Here is a 25249-nt window from a genome sequence, read left to right as displayed (position 1 = left end):
GGAATCTTCCCTTCCCAGGGTAGATCACGTTATGTTATGTGATCCTAGAACTCCGTTTCCTTATAGGAACTATCTGAATTTGTAATTGTCGTTTTATTTGTCTTTCCCTTTCACTAGACGTGAAGCTAAATAAGAGCCAGGGATCTTATCTGTTTAATCTGCAGAGCTTAGTATAATATCTTTTTGTTTTTTAAGATTTTTTTATTTGAGAGAGGGAGAGTGCACAAGCTGGGGGAGGGGCAGAGGCAGAGGAGAAGGGAGAAGCAGACTCCCCGCTGAGTAGGAAGCCCAATGCAGGGCTTGATCCCAGGAACCTGAGATCATGACCTGAGCTGAAGGCAGATGCTTAACCGACTGAGCCACCCAGGTGCCCGTATAATATCTTTTATATTGAACTCATTCAATATATATTTGTTTAATGTATGAATGAGTGAATGTGAAAGCACACAGTCCTTTATATGCAAAAAGTACTCATATTTTTTTTCTTTTTTTTTAAGATTTAAGTAATTTATTTCAGAGAGAGCATGAGCGGGGGGAGGGGGGTGAGAGAAGAACAGAGGGGGAGGGAGGGGGCGTGGAAAGAATCTCAAGCAGACTGCGTGCTGAGTGAAGAACCCCATGCGGGGCTCAATCCCAGGACTCTGAGATTATGACCTCAGCCGAAACCTGACTCGGATGTTTAACCAATTGAGCCATCCAGGCGCCCTATATATTCTGTTTCTGTTTTTTCTCTGATGTAGATTCTGTTAATTTATTAAAAATTCGGAATGCGGTTTGTTCATTTGAAAGATTATTAGAACTTAAAAATGATCACTGTGAGCAACTTACAAGAAAAAATAAAGAATTGGAAGATTCGGTTGATGGTCTACAAAAGGAGCTATCACAAACAAAAGAAATTAAATTGCAGTTGGAGCAGCAAAAAGTGGAATGGGAACAAGAACGCTGCAGTTTGAGGTATGACGTCTTGGTTTCAAGGAAGTATTTGAACTTTTATTTTTTTATTATTTTAAATAGGCTCCACACCCAGTGTGGGGCTTGAACTCACAGCCATGAGATCAAGAGTTGCATGCTCTCCCGACTGAGCCAGACAGGCACCCCTTGAGCTATTGACTTTTATACTACAGATATGTAGGAGAAGTTTTGTAGTTGCTAACTTACCTTCTAGGATTTTATAGGGAAGAAAATGTCTTTAGTATTGTGAAGTATGGGATTCTTCTGAATAATACAGCAAGTTCTTAACGGTGAATACTTCTACAAATAATTTAATGTATATTCCAAATCATAATTTTAATGACCATATAGAAGTCCATCATATGGAAACCTCATTATTTAACAAATTGAATTTTGGTCGGTTTTCGTTTTTCTATACTTTAATTAAAGCTGTAAGGAATGTCTCTTATATAAATCTGTTTCTACATTTCTGGTTAACGTACTTGGAATACATTCTTCAATATAGTATTGGTTACTTAAAGTATAAAAATTTTTAAAGAATGTCTTCGATCCTATTTTTAAATTGTTCTCAGGGAAGTTTATATTAATTCGTATGCCCGTGAACAGAGTATAACATGGCCATTTTTCTCAAGACAGAAAAATGTTTAAAAATTTATTCAGTTTTAAACATACGCAGCGATTAAAAAGTAACATGGAAAATGATTACTGCTCAAGTTGCTCAACATCTCTCTTATATGTAGGTAAAATTAATTCAAAAGTCTGTGCTGCAAGCACATATTACTCTTTATTGTTTACTTAATTAATATGGATCCTGTGTTGGTCTAGAAGGGGTTTTCAAATGATTTATAAAGTGGATAATAGGGGTTCCTGGGTGGCTCAGTTGGTTAAGTGTCTACCTTCGGCTCAGTTCATGATCCCAGGGTCCTGGGATCGAGCCCCATGTCCAGATCTCTGCTCGGCGGGGAGCCTGCTTTTCTCTGTCCCTCTGCCTGCCACTCCACCTGCTTGTGCTCTCTCTCTCTGTGTCAAATAAATAAAATCTTTAAAAAAATAAAATGAATAATAATCAACAAGGTCAACTGAGAGTATTGCAGAAGAAGAAACATAAAATGTATGGGGCAACAGATATTAGACTCCCTAGCCTAGTCCTGGATCACAGTAATCTGCAGGGGTATGTTGTGCAAATGACATCAGCAGATGCTGTCTTACACTGCAAATTATTTTTAGAGGTACCTGTGATGTTTTGTGAAGTAGAAATCTACTTCTAGTGAATTTATAAACAGCAATTTCTCTTTTTAATTAGTAACTAAATTATTCTAATGGAAGAGTAATTATGACTATGCGGGAAACGATAATTTTCAATTCTAACTTTCTTGAATAATTTCAAAATTTCTTTCCCTACAATATCTACCAGAGTTATTATTGACTAAAGCTTACTACTAAACTGCATAATGCTTTCTCATTGCTTCTTTTCAACTCTGTGTATCTTTTGGAAGAGATTGAAGTGAGAAATTAAAACCATGAGCCCTAGAAAGGAAAAAATTAAGAACATAGAAATTTCGGGGCGCCTGGGTGGCTCAGTCGTTAAGCGTCTGCCTTCGGCTTAGGGCGTGATCCCAGCATTCAGGGATCAAGCCCCCCATCAGGCTCCTCCACTGGGAGCCTGTTTCTTCCTCTCCCACTCCCCCTGCTTGTGTTCCCTCTCTCGCTGGCTGTCTCTCTCTCTCTCTCTGTCAAATAAATAAATAAATAAATCTTTAAAAAAATAAATGAATTGAGACGGGTAACAGGATTTTACAAAAAATTGGTTTTTTTTATTCGTTATGGTAACATTATTAGAAAACATTAGCTTGGGGCACCTGGGTAGCTCAGTCTAAGATTAAGTGTCTGCCTTCAGCTCAGGTCATGATCTCAGGGTCCTGGGACTGAGCCCCAAGTCAGGCTCTGTGCTCGGTGGGGAGTCTGCTTCTCCCTCTGCCTGCCGTTCCCCCTGCTTGTGCTCATGCTCTCTCTCTCTCTCTCAAATAAATAAATAAATAAATAAAATCTTTTTTAAAAATGGCTTTTTAATGGCTACTTTAACTGGAGTTTTTAAAGTAGTGATCTTCGTTTGAGTATAAAGGAAGCAAGGAAAGATGAAAATGAAAAATGGACATCAGAAGAATCTCTGATTACACCCCGCTTTGAGAAGTTTGACTCCCCGACTTATTGTCCACTACAAGTGAATGACGACAGCCCTTTAAGTGAAATGGACCAGGATGAAGGAAGGGAAAATCTGTAAATTATTTCCCTCTGAAGGAATTCTAGCAGTGATTACTTTTTAAGGAAATAAAACACTGTAGTGTCGGTACAGGCTAAGGCAAGAAATACTCAAGTATATCAGACACACTGCTTGATAGGTTAAGATGAGGACAAGTGACTTTGACAAGGAGCAGTTAGTAGTCACCATGGAAGCTGGACTGTAATGAATAAGTATAAACACTCCTTAGAGAATTTTTACGGGGAAAGGTAACAGAGAAATGGATGATAACTGAAAAAGAATGTGGAATTCATGGGGATTTTCTTTCTTTTTTCATTTTAAGATGGGAGCTTTTAGAGTATGTTTGTATGCTGCTGGAAATGATCCAATAGAGATAGACATGGTTATTTAATTTAATTTTGTTGACATTTCCAAATGTTAGAAAGCTTATTGATTGTATTACATTATCTTTTAAAGATTATAGTAATTGTCCTTAGTACTCCTATTCATGTAGTTTTGGGGCAAGAAGTTGTTTATTCAGAACTGGTTCCACAGTGAAGTATTCTCATATAATCGAATGTGCAGATATTATCATTCATAGATTTAAAAAATATATATAATAGTAAATATGCAAACACTTAGGCCATTCTGAATAGAACTAATCATTCCTTGATGATTTCAGATATTCGGTGCCTTTGACAGTATCATGAATAGCTATGATTTTGTTAGGGACTTTGAAGTATCTGTTTATATTAAGTTAATGTTTGTTTAGATCTGGGGAAAGGGGAAAGCTTTTATTTATTTACAATTGCAAAATAAACTATTAATCTATCATAGATTATTACTTTTGGATAAAGTTCCAAATTACAAAAGCCGTGGTTCCTGTACCAACAGTGTCATTGACACATATTGTGTGCTCAGTAAGTGTGTGTTCGTGAATAAACATTTGAATGAATAAATGAATGCCTATTGATGAACTTCTTTAGAAGAAGCAAATCTTTAGTTTATTGAAAGTAGATTTTAAATATCGCCTAGTATGACGTCTTTTTATTTAAAAAAAATGTGTAAGATTCAGAAATTATTATTTATACTTAGAGGTAGGAATGGAATAATAATAGATTCATTTGCTATCATATTACTTAGAAACACTTAAATATTACTCTCACCACATATTGTAAAACACATGCTTTGAAGGCAGATATCCTGGATTTGAATTCTGGGTCTACTCCTGACCAGCTGTATGGGCTTGGGGAAGTTCCTTATTTCTGTGCCTCCTTTTCTTCCTGTGTAAAATACCTAATATAATTACCTACGTTTATAAGATTGTTGTGAGGCTTAAAATACCTAGAGACGTAGTGAAGTGTTCATAATAATGCATAGTAGCTGCACAGTAAATCCTCAAAACACTACTATCATGATTATTAAGAAAGGGTTTCTTTCATATAAGAATTTAGTTTGAACCCTGCAAATAGGTTTTAGAGCCAGTAAAAGCTTGTTTTTATTGAAAATGCTAACAAAAAAGTGTGGTATATTTCTTTGTATCAAATAATGTAAGTAACATTATGATTTTCCCTTGCTCTTTGTCAATTTGATCTTAATGTTTTGTTAATATTATTAATAATATGTTTAGATATGATTTAGATATTCTTTGTATTTTAAGTATTTAATGTTTGCCTGAAAAGAATTGGTTTTTTTTTTTCAGACCTGCAAAGAAAACATCTAAGGAAAAGAAAGAGGTAAAATATATATATATATATAATTTTATTTCATTTATTAATTTTTTAATTTTTACTTTATTGTATTATTTTGATAAATAATATTTATCAGAAATATTATTCCATGGTAAAAAATTACTTTAGGGAAGGTATAGTGACAAAATAGAGGAATTTCTATTTGTTGTGAAAATGTTATTCAGAAACACTAGTTATTGATAAAGGTTGTTTTGAGAAAAATCAGTTCTTTAAAAAAGTACCTATGTTTTTGCTTTTATAAGAAGATGGGTATTTATCATCTCTCTACACTTAGTATATTTTATAAATATTTGGGGGACATTTTGAAATTATTATTTATTTGTAGATCAAAAAGCAAATTAATTTTACGGATGACCTTGATGACTTAACTCCATTATCTGGAACAGCTTCAGAGGATTGCAAGTTGCCTTGCTTTGATTTTAGGAGTTGCATGTTGCTAATTGAACAACTTGGCATGGATTGTAAAGGTAGGACCGTGGTATAAATATAAAGCCTTTATATGTATATTACTGTAGTAATATGTGCACATCTTGTCTAGTGCTGTACCACACAACACTGATCTGTTATAGAGCTACTCATCTCACAAATATGTTTTTCATGAAGACAGAGAACTGCTGAGTACTCTCAGCCAAAGAGCTATAATTTCCACTATACTTTTCGTCATGAAAATGGCACACCGATGTGTTTGTTGACTCTGCTTCTCTTCTATGCCTTCACCCAAGGTCAGGTTACCAGTATTTTTCTCCTAGGATACTGAAATAACCTCAGGACGGTTTTCCCTGTCATTCCACCTCCCAGAATCTTGGTCTACACTGCAACCATAATCATATATTTTTAAAAATTTATATTTCGTCATGTTACCCCCTTGCTTAAAGCTTAGCTTTTACTTCTCATTGCTCTAGCGTGAAACACCACGGTCCTCAGCTTCATCTTGTACTGTTTCATATCCTTCTTTCCATCTGTGTCTCAGCCACTAGTTTGGATGATTTTTCCTATAATAGAGCTTCCTCCCCACCCCCATAGCTTTAGTTAGGTAACTGCACGTATATGAAGTGTATAATTTGATAGTTTTGACATATGTATACTCCTGTGAAACCATAACCGTGATTCAGGCAGTTAATATATCTATCACCCGTAAGTCTCATGTTTCGTTATATCCCCTTATTACGAAACTACCAAATTGCTTTGTAAAGTAGTTGCACCATTTTCCATTCCCACCAGCAGTGTATGGGAGTTCTAATTTCTCCCTGTATATTCATGAACACTTAATATTGTCAGTTTTTTAAATCTTAGCCATTCTGGTGGGCATGCAGTATATATATCATTACGGTTTTAGTATGCATTGCCCTAATAAGATAATGTTGAGCATATTTTTATGTGCTTATTTGCCATCTGTGTATTTTCTTTGAACTGTCCAAATTCTTTGTCATTTTAAAATTTAGGTTGTTTTCTGATTTGTTGAGTTTTGAGAATTCTTTGTTTATTCCAGATATAGTTTATCACCTATTTTTTGGCAAAGATTTTCTCCCAGCCTGTGACTTTTCATTCTCTCAACAGTGTCTTTTGAAGAGCAGTTTTCTTTTTTGGTGAAGTCCAGTTTATGCATTTGTTCTTTTATGGATTCTTGCCTTCGGTGTTCCTATCTAAGAAATCTTTGCCTAGCACAAGGTCAGAGGATTTCTCTCATGCTTTCTTTTAGAAGTTTTGTAGTTTAAAAGCAAAGCTTCATAGTTTTAGGTCTTAACGTTTAGATCTGTGATCCATTTTGTATTCTTTTTTTTTTAAAAGATTTTATTTATTTACTTGACAGAGAGAGAGGACAAGCAGGGGGAACAGCAGACTGAGGGTGAGGGAGAAGCAGGCTCCCCACTGCATGGAGATCTGGACATGGGACTCGATCCCAGGACCCTGGGATCATGACCTGAGCTGAAGGCAGACGCTTAACTGACTGAGCCACCCAGGCGCCCCCATTTTGTATTCTTTTTTATTTATGATGCAGAGTATGGATCCAGGTTCATTCTTTTTGCGTATGGATATCCAGTTGTCCTAGCACCGTTTGTTGAAAAGGCTGTATTGTCTTTACTTCATGCCATTTGCATCTTCGTCAGGATCAGTTGACCATATATGTGTGGGTTTATTTACGGACTCTCCTCTGTCCCATTGATCTCTTTAGCCTTCATTACACCAATATCATGCTGTTTTAATTACTACCAGTTTATAATAATTTTTGAAATCAGGTGGTTAGGGTTAGTCCTCCAGTTTGTTCTCTCTCAGGGCTCTTTTGCTATTCTAGGTCCTTTGTGTTTCCACATGAATTTCATTTATTTATTTTATCCACATGCATTGTAGAATCCACTTGTCATTTTCTAAGAGAAAAAACTCTGGTGGTCTTCTGAAAATCAGGTTTGGATTATGTTGAATCTACAGATTAATTTTAACAATACTGAATTTTTCAACCCTGAACAGAGTATATCTCTCCATTTATATAAGTCTTCTTAAATTTTCTTGGTAATAGTTTATAGTTTTTTACGTCTAGTTCTTTCTATCTTTTATGATATTACCTGTGATTATTTTTTATTTTTCAATGCAGTTTTAATTTTTAATTAATAATTAAAATTAATTTTTAATTTAAATTTTAAATTTTAAATTTTGATTGTTTATTCCTAATGAATAGAAATACAGTTGATTTTTTATAATGATTCTATATCCTCCAAACTTGATGAGTTCATTTACTAGTTCTAGAAGCTTTTTAAAAAATTCTGTCAGATTTTCTACATAACCAAAAGTTATCAGACTTGTTTTTGACTACTATTTTACTAATTTCTTAAGGTGGAGCCAAAGGTCATCAATATGAGACTTTTCTTCTTTTTTAATACATACATTCAGTGTTATAAATGTTCATATGAGTGCTGCTATAGCAGGATTCCAGAAATTCTAATATGTTATGTGTTCCTTTTCATTCAGTTCAGAATACTTTCTAATTTCTTTTTTCATTACTTCTTTGAGCCAGAGGTTATTTAAGGATTTTATTTATTTGAGAGAGAGAGAGACAGCATGAGCTTGGCGGGGGGAGTGGGGAGAAGACTCCCCTCTGAGCAGGGAGCCCAGTGTGGGGCTTGATCCCAGGACCCTGAGATCATGACCTGAGCTGAAGACAGATGCTTAATCAACTGAGGCACCCAGGCACTCTGACCCAGGGATTATTTAGATATGTATTAATTAGTTTGCAAATTTTCAAGTATTTTCCAGAGCTATTTTTATTCTTGATTTCTAATTTGATTTCTCTGTGGTTACAGAACGCACTTTTATGACTTAGTCCTTTTGACTTACCCCTCTCATTACAATTTATTTTGTGACCCAAAATATAGTCTCTTTTGTTAAATGTTCTATGGAAACTTGAGAAGAATGGTGGTGTTCAAGTCTACATTCTTGCTGATTTTCTGCCTGTTGAAATCTCAGACTATAATTGTGAATTTGCCTGTTTCTCTGCAATTCTGTCGATTTTTGCTTTATGTATTTTGAACCTATTAATAGACGTGTAAACATTTAGGTTTCTTATGCTTCTTTCAGTTGACCCTTTTATCATTATAAAATGACCTTATTTATTGCTGCTAATGTTTTTTGCTTTGCTACCTATTTTGTCTGGTATTAATATAGCCACTTAGGCTCAGCCTTCTTTTGTCAAGTGTTAGTGTGGTCTATCATATTTCTGGCCTTCTAACAAATTTGTGTTAAAGTGCATTTTTTGTTATAGGTGGCATATAATTAGGTCTTCCTTTTTTTTTTTTAAGACTTTATTTATTTATTTATTTATTTATTTATTTATTTGAGAGAGAGAGAGAGAGACAGCCAGCAAGAGAGGGAATACAGGCAGGGGGAGTGGGAGAGGAAGAAGCAGGCTCCCAGCAGAGGAGCCTGATGTGGGGCTCGATCCCAGGACTCCGGGATCACGCCCTGAGCCGAAGGCAGATGCTTAGGACTGAGCCACCCAGGTGCCCCTAGGTCTTCCTTTTTTATCCATTTTGAGAATCTGCCTTTTAATTGAGGCTTTTAGACCATTTTCATTTCATGTGATTGTTAATGTAGTTGAATTGAATCTGTGGGCATGTTGTTTGACTTCCATTTGTCCTTTCTGCTGTTTGTTCCCATTCTCTTCTTTTTCTACTTTCTTTTAGATTAATCAAGTAATTTCTATGATTTAGTTTTATTTACGTGTGTGTGTGTGTGTGTGTGTGTGTGTATTTTGCTTACTCACTATAACTCTTTAGTTTTGCTATTTTAGTGATTAGGGTTTAAAGTATATGATTTAAGCATCACAATCCACCTTCAAGTAATGTTTTACCACATCATATGCAGTTTAAGAAAATTATAATAGTTAACTTCCATTTCTTCTCTCCTAGTCAGATCCTTCTGGATCTGTGGGAGTATAGTTTTCATTAAGTTTAGAAAGGTTTTGGTCATTTTTCTTTTTTTTTTTTAAGATTTTATTCATTTATTTGAGAGAGAGAAAATGCACAAGCAGGGGGAGGGGCAGAAAGAGACGGAGATTTGCCACTAAGTAGGGAGTCCGATATGGGGCTTGATCCCAGGACCCTGAGATCATGACCTGAGCTGAAGGCAGACAGACACCCACCGACTAAGCCACCGAGGTGCCCCAGACATTTTTTGTTCAAATATTTTTTTCTGGTTCCTTTCCTCTGCCTCTTTGAGGAATTGTAGATTAGCCACATGAAGTTTTCTCACAGTTTTCTGAGGTCAATTTCAGTCTTTTATTTTGTGATGTCTAATATGTGTTTATTCCTATCCAGTGTATTTTTCATGTCTGACATAATTTACATCTCTGTAAGTTGTATTTGGTTTTTTTAAAAATAGCTTCTATGCCTCTACTTACCTTTTTATGCTTTCTTTTGAGATATAGCTAAGTTGATTACAAACAGTTTGACCCTTTCCAGTCCTATTCTTATGAATTGTTAGGTGAATCCAGAGTAGTGCTCAGCCTAGAGCTCATTGTTCCCCACCGCTGAGGCAAGACCTACTACTGTATTCATTGTGCTACAGATTATGAGTTTTCCCAGCATGGCTAATGGGAATCGATACTATCCCTGGTGCTGTGTGAGCACCAGCGGAGCCCTCTGCAGATCTCTAGAGTTCTTTCTTTGTTCTGCTTTCTTCTCGCCGGTGTTTTGACCTCTGATCTCTATCTGCCTTGGTTTCACCGGATTCTCAGTTCCGTCATCTCAACTCAGGGAATCTGGTGGAGTCTATCTCAGTTTTTTCACCTGTGTCATGGTCGGTGGAAATTCTCCCAAGGCAGTGAGTTCGGGTATGTGTTAGGCTAACTTCTTTTGTTTTCAGGGATCATTGTCCTTCATTGACTGAAGTCTTTTGTCTTGAAAATAATTTGAAAATGTATTTTATCTTTTTGTGTTTGGCTTGTTTCAGGTAGGAAGGTAAATCAGTACCTGTTACTCCATCTTGGCCAGAAGCAGATTGCAATGGAACTTTGGCACATGCTGTAGGCTGTCTTGAATGCTCTTCTTCCTCCTTTGCTCACTTGCTTCCTGCTCCTCCTTCATTTCTCAGAATAGTTCTCTCTTCCTCGGGGAATCTTCCCTTCCCAGGGTAGATCACGTTATGTTATGTGATCCTAGAACTCCGTTTCCTTATAGGAACTATCTGAATTTGTAATTGTCGTTTTATTTGTCTTTCCCTTTCACTAGACGTGAAGCTAAATAAGAGCCAGGGATCTTATCTGTTTAATCTGCAGAGCTTAGTATAATATCTTTTTGTTTTTTAAGATTTTTTTATTTGAGAGAGGGAGAGTGCACAAGCTGGGGGAGGGGCAGAGGCAGAGGAGAAGGGAGAAGCAGACTCCCCGCAGAGTAGGAAGCCCAATGCAGGGCTTGATCCCAGGAACCTGAGATCATGACCTGAGCTGAAGGCAGATGCTTAACCGACTGAGCCACCCAGGTGCCCGTATAATATCTTTTATATTGAACTCATTCAATATATATTTGTTTAATGTATGAATGAGTGAATGTGAAAGCACACAGTCCTTTATATGCAAAAAGTACTCATATTTTTTTTCTTTTTTTTTAAGATTTAAGTAATTTATTTCAGAGAGAGCATGAGCGGGGGGAGGGGGGTGAGAGAAGAACAGAGGGGGAGGGAGGGGGCGTGGAAAGAATCTCAAGCAGACTGCGTGCTGAGTGAAGAACCCCATGCGGGGCTCAATCCCAGGACTCTGAGATTATGACCTCAGCCGAAACCTGACTCGGATGTTTAACCAATTGAGCCATCCAGGCGCCCTATATATTCTGTTTCTGTTTTTTCTCTGATGTAGATTCTGTTAATTTATTAAAAATTCGGAATGCGGTTTGTTCATTTGAAAGATTATTAGAACTTAAAAATGATCACTGTGAGCAACTTACAAGAAAAAATAAAGAATTGGAAGATTCGGTTGATGGTCTACAAAAGGAGCTATCACAAACAAAAGAAATTAAATTGCAGTTGGAGCAGCAAAAAGTGGAATGGGAACAAGAACGCTGCAGTTTGAGGTATGACGTCTTGGTTTCAAGGAAGTATTTGAACTTTTATTTTTTTATTATTTTAAATAGGCTCCACACCCAGTGTGGGGCTTGAACTCACAGCCATGAGATCAAGAGTTGCATGCTCTCCCGACTGAGCCAGACAGGCACCCCTTGAGCTATTGACTTTTATACTACAGATATGTAGGAGAAGTTTTGTAGTTGCTAACTTACCTTCTAGGATTTTATAGGGAAGAAAATGTCTTTAGTATTGTGAAGTATGGGATTCTTCTGAATAATACAGCAAGTTCTTAACGGTGAATACTTCTACAAATAATTTAATGTATATTCCAAATCATAATTTTAATGACCATATAGAAGTCCATCATATGGAAACCTCATTATTTAACAAATTGAATTTTGGTCGGTTTTCGTTTTTCTATACTTTAATTAAAGCTGTAAGGAATGTCTCTTATATAAATCTGTTTCTACATTTCTGGTTAACGTACTTGGAATACATTCTTCAATATAGTATTGGTTACTTAAAGTATAAAAATTTTTAAAGAATGTCTTCGATCCTATTTTTAAATTGTTCTCAGGGAAGTTTATATTAATTCGTATGCCCGTGAACAGAGTATAACATGGCCATTTTTCTCAAGACAGAAAAATGTTTAAAAATTTATTCAGTTTTAAACATACGCAGCGATTAAAAAGTAACATGGAAAATGATTACTGCTCAAGTTGCTCAACATCTCTCTTATATGTAGGTAAAATTAATTCAAAAGTCTGTGCTGCAAGCACATATTACTCTTTATTGTTTACTTAATTAATATGGATCCTGTGTTGGTCTAGAAGGGGTTTTCAAATGATTTATAAAGTGGACAATAGGGGTTCCTGGGTGGCTCAGTTGGTTAAGTGTCTACCTTCGGCTCAGTTCATGATCCCAGGGTCCTGGGATCGAGCCCCATGTCCAGATCTCTGCTCGGCGGGGAGCCTGCTTTTCTCTGTCCCTCTGCCTGCCACTCCACCTGCTTGTGCTCTCTCTCTCTGTGTCAAATAAATAAAATCTTTAAAAAAATAAAATGAATAATAATCAACAAGGTCAACTGAGAGTATTGCAGAAGAAGAAACATAAAATGTATGGGGCAACAGATATTAGACTCCCTAGCCTAGTCCTGGATCACAGTAATCTGCAGGGGTATGTTGTGCAAATGACATCAGCAGATGCTGTCTTACACTGCAAATTATTTTTAGAGGTACCTGTGATGTTTTGTGAAGTAGAAATCTACTTCTAGTGAATTTATAAACAGCAATTTCTCTTTTTAATTAGTAACTAAATTATTCTAATGGAAGAGTAATTATGACTATGCGGGAAACGATAATTTTCAATTCTAACTTTCTTGAATAATTTCAAAATTTCTTTCCCTACAATATCTACCAGAGTTATTATTGACTAAAGCTTACTAGTAAACTGCATAATGCTTTCTCATTGCTTCTTTTCAACTCTGTGTATCTTTTGGAAGAGACTGAAGTGAGAAATTAAAACCATGAGCCCTAGAAAGGAAAAAATTAAGAACATAGAAATTTCGGGGCGCCTGGGTGGCTCAGTCGTTAAGCGTCTGCCTTCGGCTTAGGGCGTGATCCCAGCATTCAGGGATCAAGCCCCCCATCAGGCTCCTCCACTGGGAGCCTGTTTCTTCCTCTCCCACTCCCCCTGCTTGTGTTCCCTCTCTCGCTGGCTGTCTCTCTGTCAAATAGATAAATAATCTTAAAAAAAAAAAAAAAGAACATAGAAATTTCATTTGGACAGTAAACCAACATATGTGGAACCAGATCATGAAATGAACTTTTTATTGCTTACAAAACAAATTTTAAAATAAGTCCATTTATTTGCAGGTTTTCCTTCAAAAGGGAAAAAGAAAAAAGAAGAAATACTGATATGTTATATGAAAAAAATAAGGAGCAATTAAAAAGAACAGTACAGCAGTATAATAAAGAAGCTGAACTGAAACAACAGCTTGAAGTTACTCTTCGGACACGGGATGAGGAATTGAGGAGTGTAAGAAATAATTTGAATCAGGTACATCTTTGATAAAAATTGTGTATTTCCATCAATATTATTTATAATATCCCTTTGATTTAATGTATATTATTTAGATATAAAATAGATAAAAAATTCAGTTTTATCCTAATAGGAACTATGATATTTATAGCTAAAATTAATAGCTTATTGGAATCCTTGGCTTCTCATATATGCTGTATGTATATTTTCCGAGTTAAGGGATGGAAAGTAAATTGAGATAAATGTGAATGCTGGCGCTTTTTTTTTTAAGATTTTATTTATTTTTAGAGAGAGAGCATGAGCAGGGGAAGAAGTAGAGGGGGAGGGAGAGGGAGGGAAAAGAATCTCAAGCCGACACTGCGCTGAGTGCAGAGCCCAACGTGGGGTTAGATCTTACAACCCTGAGATCATGACTTGAGCCAAAACCAAGAATAGGACACTGAACCAACTGAGCCACCCAGGCACCTCAGTTTTGGATTTTTTATGTGAAAATGCAGGCTAAATCACCTTGAGACTATGATGGAACTAGTTAAATGTTTTGTAAAGAAATTTTATTTCACATACTGTATGTACCTGTATTTTTACTCTATGACAAATTTAGCTGTCATTTAAATTAAAATTGGAGTTATTCATGAGCAGGATAAAAATCCTGTCTTTACAAAGGCTACTTCTTTTGAACATTTTTTTTAAGTTCTCTTAAGCTTTTGACTTTCTTTTTTAATGGTGTGATCCAAAATCCTAGTGAGAATAGGTCTCTAGGTTGTAGAAGAACAAAACGACACAAGAAACACCTTTCTCAAGAACAGAATGCCAGAATATTACAAGACGGAATTCTAAACCATCACCTTTGCAAACAAAAGGAGCTAGAAAAGGCCGATAAGAAAATGCATTCTGGGGGAGGGGGGGTGGGGTAATGGGATAGACCGGTGATGGGTAGTAAGGACGGCACCTATTGCATGGTGCACTGGGTGTTATACGCAACTAATGAATCATCGAGCTTTACATCGGAAACCGGGGATGTACTGTATGGTGACTAACATAATATAATAAAAAATCATTAATTAAAAAAAATAGAGCCAAAAAAAAAAAAAGAAAATGCATTCTGGGGTATTTTCTTTAGTCATTTTGAAGTACATGTGTGTATGTATTTGTATGTATACATATCTTATTTTCTGAAATTACTATTTTTTCTCCATGTATGCATATATATATATTTTAAAAACCAACAGTGTAGATCATGGAAAGTATAGAGGATTTTTAAAGCATATATATATATATATATATACATATATATATATATATATAAAGCATATAAATATACACACACACACACACACACACACACACACACACACATGGGGGACATAAGGGGCAGTGACATTTTGGTCCAGTGGCTAAAGTAATAGTCTCAATTTAAATGCATTTGTCTGCAAGCGTCAAATAGTGACATTCATAATGTCCTCATCCAATGGAGAGGCTTTTATTATTTTCCATAAGAATTGATGAGCTTTCCATAAGCTCAAAACTATTGCTACTGACAACATATGTTTCAGTTTTGGGGCAGTTACTTCATCACCTCTGTATTAATAGAGAGTTTAGCTTAACGCTTCCACTGACGAACAGGAGGAAAAGTGTAGCCTGTTCAGAGACTTTCTTTTGGATGTTAGTGTCCTACTTTTGAGAAAAGTAGCAATTTGCTCCAAGTGGTATCCTATTTTATTACAAGGTGCTTTTGAAACAATCATATGCTAATGATAATTAATTGATGAGTATTTTATTCCTAATAAAACAGCTCAGTGTATTTCCCCCCATTTTGTATTTCTTACCATTTTAAACATCATGAAGAGGAAATAAAATTTATTGCAGCAGCAAATAATCTGATGATTTTTCTAAGAGCTGTATACATTTTACCTTATTTACCACCAGTATTTTGAAATATAAGGCTCCTTTTGTATTGATGATTTCCACTAGAGAAGAACTGCAGTTTGGTGCAAGAGCACTAGTAGTGGAGTAAGAAGACCTGAGGAAAGTCCTGCAGCTCACTTACTATTTTTAACCTCTCCATTCTAGAATTGTGATAACTAAAAGTGGTCATTGAAGTATGTAGAAGTGTTTATAGTGCAGTGCCTGGATTTGTCGGTTGTCAGTAGATGCAATTCTTATAACTGACTATAGAAATGTTAGAAAACTGGAATTCTGTGGAATATTGTCAGGAAAAAAGAATTTTAGGAAATTTAATCTGTCCAAACATATGCAGAGCTAAGGATTTTACTGTGGGGTAGCTGTGTTAGATATCAGACTGTAAACTCAATGTTTAGTGTCGTCAGATTTATTAATCTTTTATTTCAAGCTTTCTGGGTTTGTTGTAAATCAGAGAGAGGCCTTTCAATTGTGAGATTCTTAAAAATTTTGTCGTGGTTTCTTTTTTCCTCTCATGTATTCATTTTTTTCAATTAAATTTTTGAACCTTTGGGAATTTAGGCTTGTATAAAGTTTGAGGTTTGGACCCAACTTTATTTCTTTCCCGTTGGATATCCACTTACTGCAACCTGTTCGTTGTATAAACATAGGTTATTCTTTAATTTCAGAGAACATCATGATAATGTCATTTTATTGAGTTCCAGCTAAAAGTCTCCTTTGTTTCACTTAGATTTTTAATAGTCATGGAAAAGAAAAAGGTCTGTTGCATAAAAACCATAGGTGTCAGGATCAACTTGCCATGCTAAGACTGGAAATAGGCACTATAAACAATCAAAACCGGGAAAAGGAAAAGAAGTACTGTGAAGACATTGCAATTATAAAAGAGAAAAATGCCAGCCTTCAAAAGACCATAAAACTGACCGAGGAAACATTAAGAAAAACAATATTCCTGTATAGTGGACAGATTAATGCTCTGACCGCTGAGAATACAATGCTAAAGTCAAAATCGGAGGGCAAGGAGGAAAATAAGGAAAGACTGGATGCAAAAGTTGAATCATGCCGAGCTAGACTAGCTAGTGCTATACAGGATCGTGATCAAATTCAGACATCAAAGAGAGACCTAGAACTTCCTTTCCAGAGAGCAAAAGATGAATATGTTCCTGTGCAGGAGAAATTGAATTTCGATGTGTCTAACCTGAAAGATAACAATGAGCTGCCTTCTCAGAATCTTTCGAAAGGTGAAGGTCAACTCAATACTTTAGAAATTGAGCTCCGTCACCCAAGAGATGCCCTCAGAGAAAACACTTTGGTTTTAGAACGTGTACAGGGAGACCTAAGTCACACACAGTGTCAGAAAAAGGAAATTGAACACAAGCATCGAAATGAACAAGATAAAGTGAATAAATACGTTGGACAGCAGGAATCCTTAGAAGAGAGATTATCTCAACTACAAAGTGAAAATACGTTGTTTCAACAGCAACTAGATGATGCTTACAACAAAGCTGCCAGTAAAGAAAAGATAGTAATTAATATCCAAGACCAGGTTCAGGATATTCTAGAAAAACTTCAGGCTGAAAGTGAAAAACAAGGTCTTATGTTGGAAGAAAGAAATGAAGAGTTAATGAATGAATTTAATCTTTTAAAAAAAAGAATTTATTAGTATGAAAAGGAGAAAGTAGAGAGAGAAGTATCCAGAAAGATAAATATTTTTCAAGCTTCCTGAGAGAAAATTCAAAGTAATATTTGATTATGAATTATTATTATCATTATTTTCTTTTTTAGAGAGAAAGAGTGCACCTGCACATGAATGGGGGTGGGGCAAAGGGAGAGGAAGAGAGAAACCCAAGAGGGCTCCACATTGGAGGACTCCTCCTCAGGACCCTGAGATCATGACCTGAATGATTATGGCTGAATTTTGAATCTAGTTGAATATAAAAAATATATAGACTATAAGCCAGGGTTAACTTGTATCTAGCAAATAAAAATTAGACTTGAGAAGTGCTTTAATCTGAATAAAATTGTTGTGCCATCTATGAAAGTTTAAGAGGTTAAGTTATGATTGCTGATAGATAGTAGGCTAATATTAATAATTTAGTTTTATACTGCTAAAATAATACTTTTAATCTTTGTCATCACATTTTAATACCATGATGAACAGATAAATGGAAATGCACATACCTAAAATGGGCATTTTGAAATTGAGATTCAGTTAAGTGGATTAACTTGACAGTTAACTCCTGACTTCCCACATGAACTGAGATGCTGTATCTCAGTACTTTTCCTTTGGTAGCTCTTTATAAATTTTAGGTTGGCATAACTTTATTTTTACTTACATAAATTTGAAGTTTTAGTCTGAAATCATGTATTCTTATGACCTTTTACCTCTTTGAAGGCACTTACATTTCATTAAATCATAATTTGGGACAACTGTGGTGAGCTTTAGCAAAACTGTGTTTGATTTAATCTTCCCAGTGCTATTTATAATTTTTTAAAGCAATTTTACACGTAATTTGGTCATTTCAGAGCACAATTACTATGATCTGGGCATAAGTTTGTCCAATACAAAGAGAACTATATCTCTGTAATTCGTTAATTTGGCATTGGATCTCCATTTTCAGATTAATGAGGGATGGCAGGATTCTTGTGTAGCAGAAATGGAGGTCAGGGAGGGAGGTGCAAGCCAGGTTATCTAGGGCCTTGAAAGCCATTAGAATGACTTCCCTTTTGTCCCGAGATAGTAATCTATTAGAAGGATTTGAGCAGAGGATTGAATATGTGAGGAACTTTGACATTAATTGAAGCCTCTAATAAAAAAGAGGGAAAACATATCATAATGTAGAATTTACCACTGCTAGTCCCACCTATATACCCATTTCTTTTTGAGACTTCAGTAGGTTGGGAAGCTTTCCAAATTCATCAACAAGGAATGGGTAGTGGGGCTGAATTAATTATCTAAGTAACATAATACTGACTGGGCAAGATGATAACACCTTTTTGTGTCTTTAACCAAATTCAGTAAACAGCAATGTGTACATATTAGGAAAAGAAGGTGAATTGACATATGTGGCGATATTTTTCAAAGGACGTATGTTAGAGTTACATATTATTAACACAACTTAAGAGTAAGATGACTTATAAAATCAGTAGCAGAAATGTCTTATTAGGTAGCTATGACACAGCTTCAACTAGAACTGGCTGATACCCTAAAAAAAACAATCTATGTCAGAGGCATCACTAGAGGTTACATCACGTTGTCATATTAATTTAGAAGATGAGGCACAGGATTTAAAGGAGAAATTAAGTCACATCAGAAGTCAAGTATGTATTAAATGGAACATGTTAATGGTTAATCTGTAGCTGATTAAATAATATAAAATGTTTTAGGATGCTGATTTCCATGGACCACTTTCTTTTGTATTTTCATTATAGTTGATTTAGTATAATTTTAGTATCTTCACAGTGCACTTATTTCTTAAACTTTGACTTTCTGCTGTTTGTATTATACATTTTTTCTTATACTATTTACGCTTAGGGAAGTTGAGACTTAACGCATCATTCCTCACAGAAATTGAGGGACTTTTTTTTCTTCCAAACCGTTTTTTTTTTAAATATTTATTTATTTATTTGAGAGAGAGAGAGCACATGCACATGCACACGTGTGCCTGAGTAAGGGGAGAGGAGAGGGAGAGGGAGAGAGTCTGAGGCAGACTCCCTGACCAGCGCAGAGCCCCATGCCAGCTTGATTCTGTGACCCATGAGATCATGACCTGAGCTGAAATCATGAGTTGGATGCTTAACCAACTGAGCCACCCAGGTGCCCTAAACACTGTTTTTTAATGATATCTCTGGTACCATGATGAGGTGAGCCATATAAAATCAGAAGATAGTGTTTAATGGAATGTTTCAGAGAATTCTTATTTCTCATCCTCACTTTTATGAATGGATAGAGAATCTGTACTGATTTCAGGATAACTTGTACAGAAAAGTCATTTCACAAACCAGTTGAACTTAGGCATTTCCTTCATTTTTGTTTCCTTTCAGATACATTGTAAATGCATAGAAATATTCAGATCATGTATAGTATATACACCCCAAAGAGAGAATTAAGAAAATTATCTAGGTCCTGCCTTTAGATTAGTTTAAAGCCTTATTGAGGTAAAATACACATACCATACAATTCACCCATTTAACATGTGTAGTTCATGGTTTCTGAATATATTCATAGAGTTGTGCAACTGTCACTGCCATCAAGTAGAACATTTTCATCACCCTGAAAAGAAATCCTTAGCCCTTGCCCCGAGCCTCAGGCAACCACCAGCTACTTCCGGCCTCTATAGAGTTGCCTGTTCTGAATATTTCACATAAAGAGGATCACACAGTGTGCGGTCCTTTTTGACTAGCTTCTTTGACTTAATGTTTTCAGGGTTCATCTGTGTTATAGCATATGTCAGTGCTCCATTTCTTTTTATTGTCAAATGTGCTCCATGGTGGGCTAAAACCCCGTTCATTCATCGCTTGATGCACCTTTGGGTTGTTTGCACTTTTTCGCCATTAATAATGCTGCTGTGAGCGTTCATTTAGTTATTTCCCTGCCATCAGATTTTATCCTCTGAGTTAATTGGGGTGATGTCACCATCTCTCAGGCTTTTACTCATGCTGTCCTTTCTGTCCTTTTAGGTTCCCTTCCTCTTGCCTAATCCTACACTATTCAGACCTGGCTCATAGTCTCTCATTCTCCATGGAGCTCTCTCCGACTATTCTAATTCCCACTGACCTTACTCTCTTCACACTTGTCATTTAGTCTGTGCAGAACAATTTAGTCCTTCGTTTTACATTGTTTTTATTTTTCTCATGCGAGATGATTTTGTCTAAGTATGCATTTATCTAAGTGGGAAAATATGGGTTATGTATGGTACCTATCCTTGTATAAATTGAAAATATTTTAACTTAACAGTTTTTAGGATAAAATTAAGTGCTTTATACCATATCAATAATTTCTTATTGAAGACATTGACATAACAAAGCTTTTATTTTCTAAATGTATTTTAAGCAATTAAATGTAAAATTGAAAGCATTTAATCTGACAGAGGAGAAGTGTTCAATCAAATGGTTGTCCCCCTCCCCCCCAACTATGGAAAAACAGCCTAAATTTGCTTTTCTTCATTTTGCAGGCAGAACTGAGATTTACAGCTTTTAACACTTTACCAACTATAAAGCTCTGGGGACAGCTTTTCTTTTTTCTTTCTTTTTTTCCTTCCTTTTTTAGAGTTTGTTTGTTTATGTAATTTCTACACCCATGTGGGGCTTGAACTCATGACTCCAAGGTCAAGAGTTGCATGTTCTTCTGACTGAGCCAGCCAGGCGCCCCTGGGGACAGCTTTTCTGATATGCCATATAGCATGTAGCCTTAATCTATTCATCAGAGTACTTGCTAAAGCAGTGTAACTTAAACAGTTGCTAAAATAAACAATATAAACATGAAATGATTTGGGAACATTGATTTAGCAAGAGTCCATTATTTCCACATCAGGGGCTTTCCCTTGCCTCTGATGGTCATGTAAATTATTTATTACTCAGTCTAGGAGGTACTATTGGCACTGTAGTCCATGAGCATTGTCCACTGAGTAGTACAGAGAGGGAGTAAGTTAAAATAATTATAAGTGGAAAAAAAGTACTGTTGGCTGGTGGAATTGGTGCAAGTTTTTTGAAGTACTGAGGATATATTCTGGGCCTCGTGCTCCCCATTTGCTGCCACTTTCAGTGATACAAAGAACGATTCAGTATAACTTGTAGATGAGACCACTTTTGTGGTCTCATCTGCCTAAAATATCAAATATGATTAGAACATAACATGCAGCAACAATAATAATGCTAATTGCAGACACTTAGAATTTGGTGTGTGCTACATACCCTTCTAAAGAGTTCATGCATATTTCCTAATTTAATCTTCCCAACATCCCAGTGTGGTAGATACTATTATTTTCTTCATTTCACAGAAGAAGAAACTGAGACACAGAAATTTTAAGTAATTTGTTCCAGGTCACACAGCTAATAATACCCAGTGGTGTTGGGAATTCGGACCGTAGGCATTCTGGTTCCTACGAAGATACTGCCTCTCATACTATTCCGTGAAATACCTGGTTGTCACTGAAAGCAGCATGTTAGCTTCTATAATCACTGGAATAGCCGTGGTCATTCACATACATGAATGTTTACAATTATAGTTGATGTGGTGCTTGGAATACAAAAATAGAAATGTTTCCCATAAGGTTATTTTCTGTCTTTCCCCCTTTGACCAATATGTACATTTGTAAGTTTAGCTGATAAAATAAAATTTAAAAACATGAAAAGTGTTACGTTTTAGCACTAGAGAAGTCAGTAAACTTTTCTGTAAGGAGTTTGTAAATATTTTATTTTAACATTTTATTTATTTATTTGAGAGAGAGAGAGAGAACAAGCAGTGGGGATGGGCAGAGGGAGAGAGAAGCAGACTCCCTGTAAATATTTGAGGCTTTGTAGGCCATAGGTCTCTGTTGCAGCAGCTCAACTCTGCTGTAGTCATGAATCAGTATGTAGAGGAGAGTGTGGTTGTGTCCAATAACATTTTATTTACAAAAATAGCTGATGGTGGTTTTATAGTAGATTGCCAATAGTTAAAAGTGTTTCTTTCTTTTCTTTTTTAGTTGCAAGAAGCACAAGATCTACATGCAGAGGCTGTAAGATGTATTGAGAAGTCAAAAGATCACATTCAAAAGTACAATTTAAAGCAGCACAGAAAATAGCTTGAGTATTTATAAAGCAGATAAGCAGTGTAGTATGAGAAATATATCAGTGATGACAATAAATACATCATTGTTAAGCTAGATAAAAATTTCAGCTTTGTGCTCTATTGAAATGTATGATTTTTGCATATTATCTTTAAATTTTGCACATTAACTACAAAACCAGAAAATGGCACAGTTGCCAAATCTTCTGCTTTTTAAATTTTTAAGAATTTATGTAACATCTTCAGATGTCTGTTTAGAAATTATACGGTACTTTTAAAATTTGTGTGTGAGAATAATTTTAAAATACACATTTTAGGCCTGAAGTTGAAAATGCCGAGTTAAAAGATAGAGTCAAAAAGCAAGCGGGCGGAATTGAAGAGCTTCAGGAAAACCTGTTAAGTACAAGTTCGGTAAGTCAGTCTCTTAATTTCTGTCCTACCGAAAAGGAATTTTTATTTCTCTAGTAGTAGTGTATAAGAATATTTTGGATAATATGAAAATTTTCACTGATAAAAATGTTTATTCATATTTTTGCTACTGACTACTAGTAGTATAATTCCTCTTTATAGATGAAGTTGACTGAATTAAAAAATTAATAATTTTTATAGCAAGATTGTAATAAAAAAGATTGTGAATAGTCTAAGAAAAGCAATATTTTATACCTACCACATTTTGTTGATCTGTCAGTGGGCAATTGGGTTTTTCCACCTTTTGGCTGTTGTTAGTAATGCTGCCGTGATTATTGGTATACAGGTGTCTGAGTCCCTGCTAATATTTTTCAATATGTTTAAAAATTCCCAAACTTTGAGTAATAATTTGATCTTGAATTCTGACTTTCTCTTGTAATCTAAACCCTTTAATGAAATTGAGGATGGATTACCTTAATGATAATTTGTTGTGATTTGTAATCAAAAATTTGTAATTTGTTGTCCTCTTCAAGAATGACTACTAGGTCATTATGCAAACGTTTTTCTCAAAGGAATATATTTTTCCTTTTGTTGGATTTTGAAAAGGAAAAGAGATGCCAGTGAAAAAGTAGAAATGAGTGCTCAATCAGGGCCTTACGTAGTAACAGTACTCCTAGCATTCATTGCAAGTTCTGGAGCTCATTTCTTTTCATTCACTTGAATTAATCAGCCTTTCAGAGATTTAACAATCGAATCTCAGAAAAAATTAATGTGCAATCCCCAATTCCAACTTATTGATCCGTAGTGAAAACCATATAACTATTTACCAAGCAGAACCAGATTCTCGTGCCATTTACACCCTCCTTTGTAGGAGAGGCTACCAATGATGTAAGATGAGAGGACTGCATTGTGAGTCCTAACTTGGAACAATGAGGTAGATGCACCTACCACTAGTTTCTTTTAGTCACAAAAGCTGCATACTTTCAAATTTCATTATACAGCTATACCTATGAGGGGAACTGGCACATTCTGTTGACTGGTCCTTTCCGTGGCCTAGGAAACATCGAAAATTATTTTTTTTCTAGATTTCATATAAATTAGTCACATTGTATTACTGTGCTTTTCATTGAGCGTAAGTAACATGACAATATGTTGATAAAGAGTCTTCTGTGAATGAGAATGCCAGGGTTTGTCCCCCTCCAGTGTCATACAGAAATCTATTAAGGAAGGTATCAAATATTGTCAGGTTTTTAAGAATATCCATAGCTATTCTGTAGATTCCAATGGAAATGAATTAGGGTTATGACAGAAAATTATTAGCCACTTTAAGGTCTACTCTGTGAAACAAAAACTTAGCTTTCAACCAACTCAGTCCATAGTCCTGACTTCTCTAGAAGGATTTAGCTCACGAATCCCCAGGCCAGAGACTACCTGGGTTAAGATATTTGATGGACACAGTTTTGAGGTGAAGAATCTGGATTGGGAAGAAGAGATATATCGCCCTAGGCTGACTTAAGCTTCCAAACAATATAGTCAAGTATGTGTCTGAAAAGAACTCCAGAAGACTTCCCTAAGATCAAATCTCTACGGAATAGGAAATTATTCAAAAGAAAACAAAGGTGAAAAGTTGATAATCTGACCCTTGTGAAAAACCTTTGCATCATAAAAGAAAAGCAAGACAAAGTATGGTGGTCAGCATCCTAAGGGTAAGGGTGCCCCCTGAGATGATAAAATAACAATATACTTGAAGTAATACCAAAAAGAGTCAACATAAACTGTAGAAGATTAGCTGTCTAGGGGCACCTGGTGGCTCAGTCAGTTAAGCTCCTGCTTTCAGCTCAGACCATGAGCTCAGGGTCTTGGGATTGAGCCCTGCACCGGGCTCCCTGCTCCCTCTCCCTCTGCTCCTTCCCCCATTCATGCACTCTCTCTCTATTTCAAATAAATAATTTTTTTAAAAACACTAGCTGATGTAGTCCACATCAGGTAACGGTTTTTGAGTGTGTGGTTTTGAATATTGTCTGTGAGGAACTAGAAGGAAGATCAAAAGGACAAATGACCTCAGTACAGGGGTCAAGGCTGGAAATGTAGATTAGAGAATCCGGTTTTGAAGCCTTGAGATTTAAACAACTTGGAGAGGATTTGAAGAGAGGAAGAGCAAGGGTCAGGGACTAAATGTTAGCGGTTGCTGTCATTTAGAAATAAAATGGGATTAGAAGAGCAGAGGGGAGGGTGTGGTCATTGTTTTCAGGGGCTGCTGAGAAGTAAAGTGGATAAGGACTTTAAAAAAAAGATCCTTGATGACCCTCAAAATTTTTTAGTGGAATTCCAGGATGGAAGCTCAGATTTTAGTGAAAAGAAGAAAAGTGATGAAAAGTTGAATCTGTGGATGAAAGGACACATTAAATAAAGAATGTTCAAGGCCAGCGAAAGGGGAGAAGCAGGATGATAGTAAAAGCTGCAGGAGTTAAGCAAAAGTTTTTCTATAATATCGAGAAGACTTAAACTTTATTTAAAGAGAAAAGTAGTTAATAGAAAAGAAGAAATTGAAATTTTGCAGAGAATGCTTGAAATGCTTGCAGAGAATGAGAGTATCTCATCCTAAAGTCAGATGATCATCAAAAC

General features: G+C 35.8%; 2 protein-coding genes across 2 annotated transcripts in view; both read left to right on the top strand.

The window, feature by feature from the left end:
• LOC125281624 (ankyrin repeat domain-containing protein 26-like) overlaps positions 1-25249 on the top strand; it is a 564334-nt gene that overhangs the window by 499756 nt on the left and 39329 nt on the right. Inside the window, exons 73-79 of the mRNA XM_057304707.1 lie at positions 741-954; positions 4893-4926; positions 5267-5408; positions 11285-11498; positions 13365-13548; positions 22134-22204; positions 22534-22627. Of these exons, the coding sequence (XP_057160690.1) occupies positions 741-954; positions 4893-4926; positions 5267-5408; positions 11285-11498; positions 13365-13548; positions 22134-22204; positions 22534-22627 (953 nt within the window). The remainder of the gene's footprint in view (positions 1-740; positions 955-4892; positions 4927-5266; positions 5409-11284; positions 11499-13364; positions 13549-22133; positions 22205-22533; positions 22628-25249) is intronic.
• LOC130542187 (ankyrin repeat domain-containing protein 26-like) lies at positions 14896-24242 on the top strand. Its single transcript, XM_057304730.1, has one exon. It carries the CDS (start codon positions 16250-16252, stop codon positions 17108-17110), a length of 861 nt encoding a protein of 286 aa, XP_057160713.1. The 5' UTR covers positions 14896-16249; the 3' UTR covers positions 17111-24242.

The sequence above is a fragment of the Ursus arctos genome, unplaced genomic scaffold, assembly GCF_023065955.2.
Source record: "Ursus arctos isolate Adak ecotype North America unplaced genomic scaffold, UrsArc2.0 scaffold_30, whole genome shotgun sequence".
NCBI lineage: Eukaryota > Metazoa > Chordata > Mammalia > Carnivora > Ursidae > Ursus > Ursus arctos.
The sequence above is the reverse complement of the archived record's forward strand: the minus strand, read 5'-3'. Positions and strand labels throughout refer to the sequence as shown.

Coding starts and splice junctions, on each gene's coding strand:
- LOC130542187 (XM_057304730.1), top strand. CDS start 16,250: ATGCTAAGACTGGAAATAGGCACTATAAACAATCAAAACCGGGAAAAG.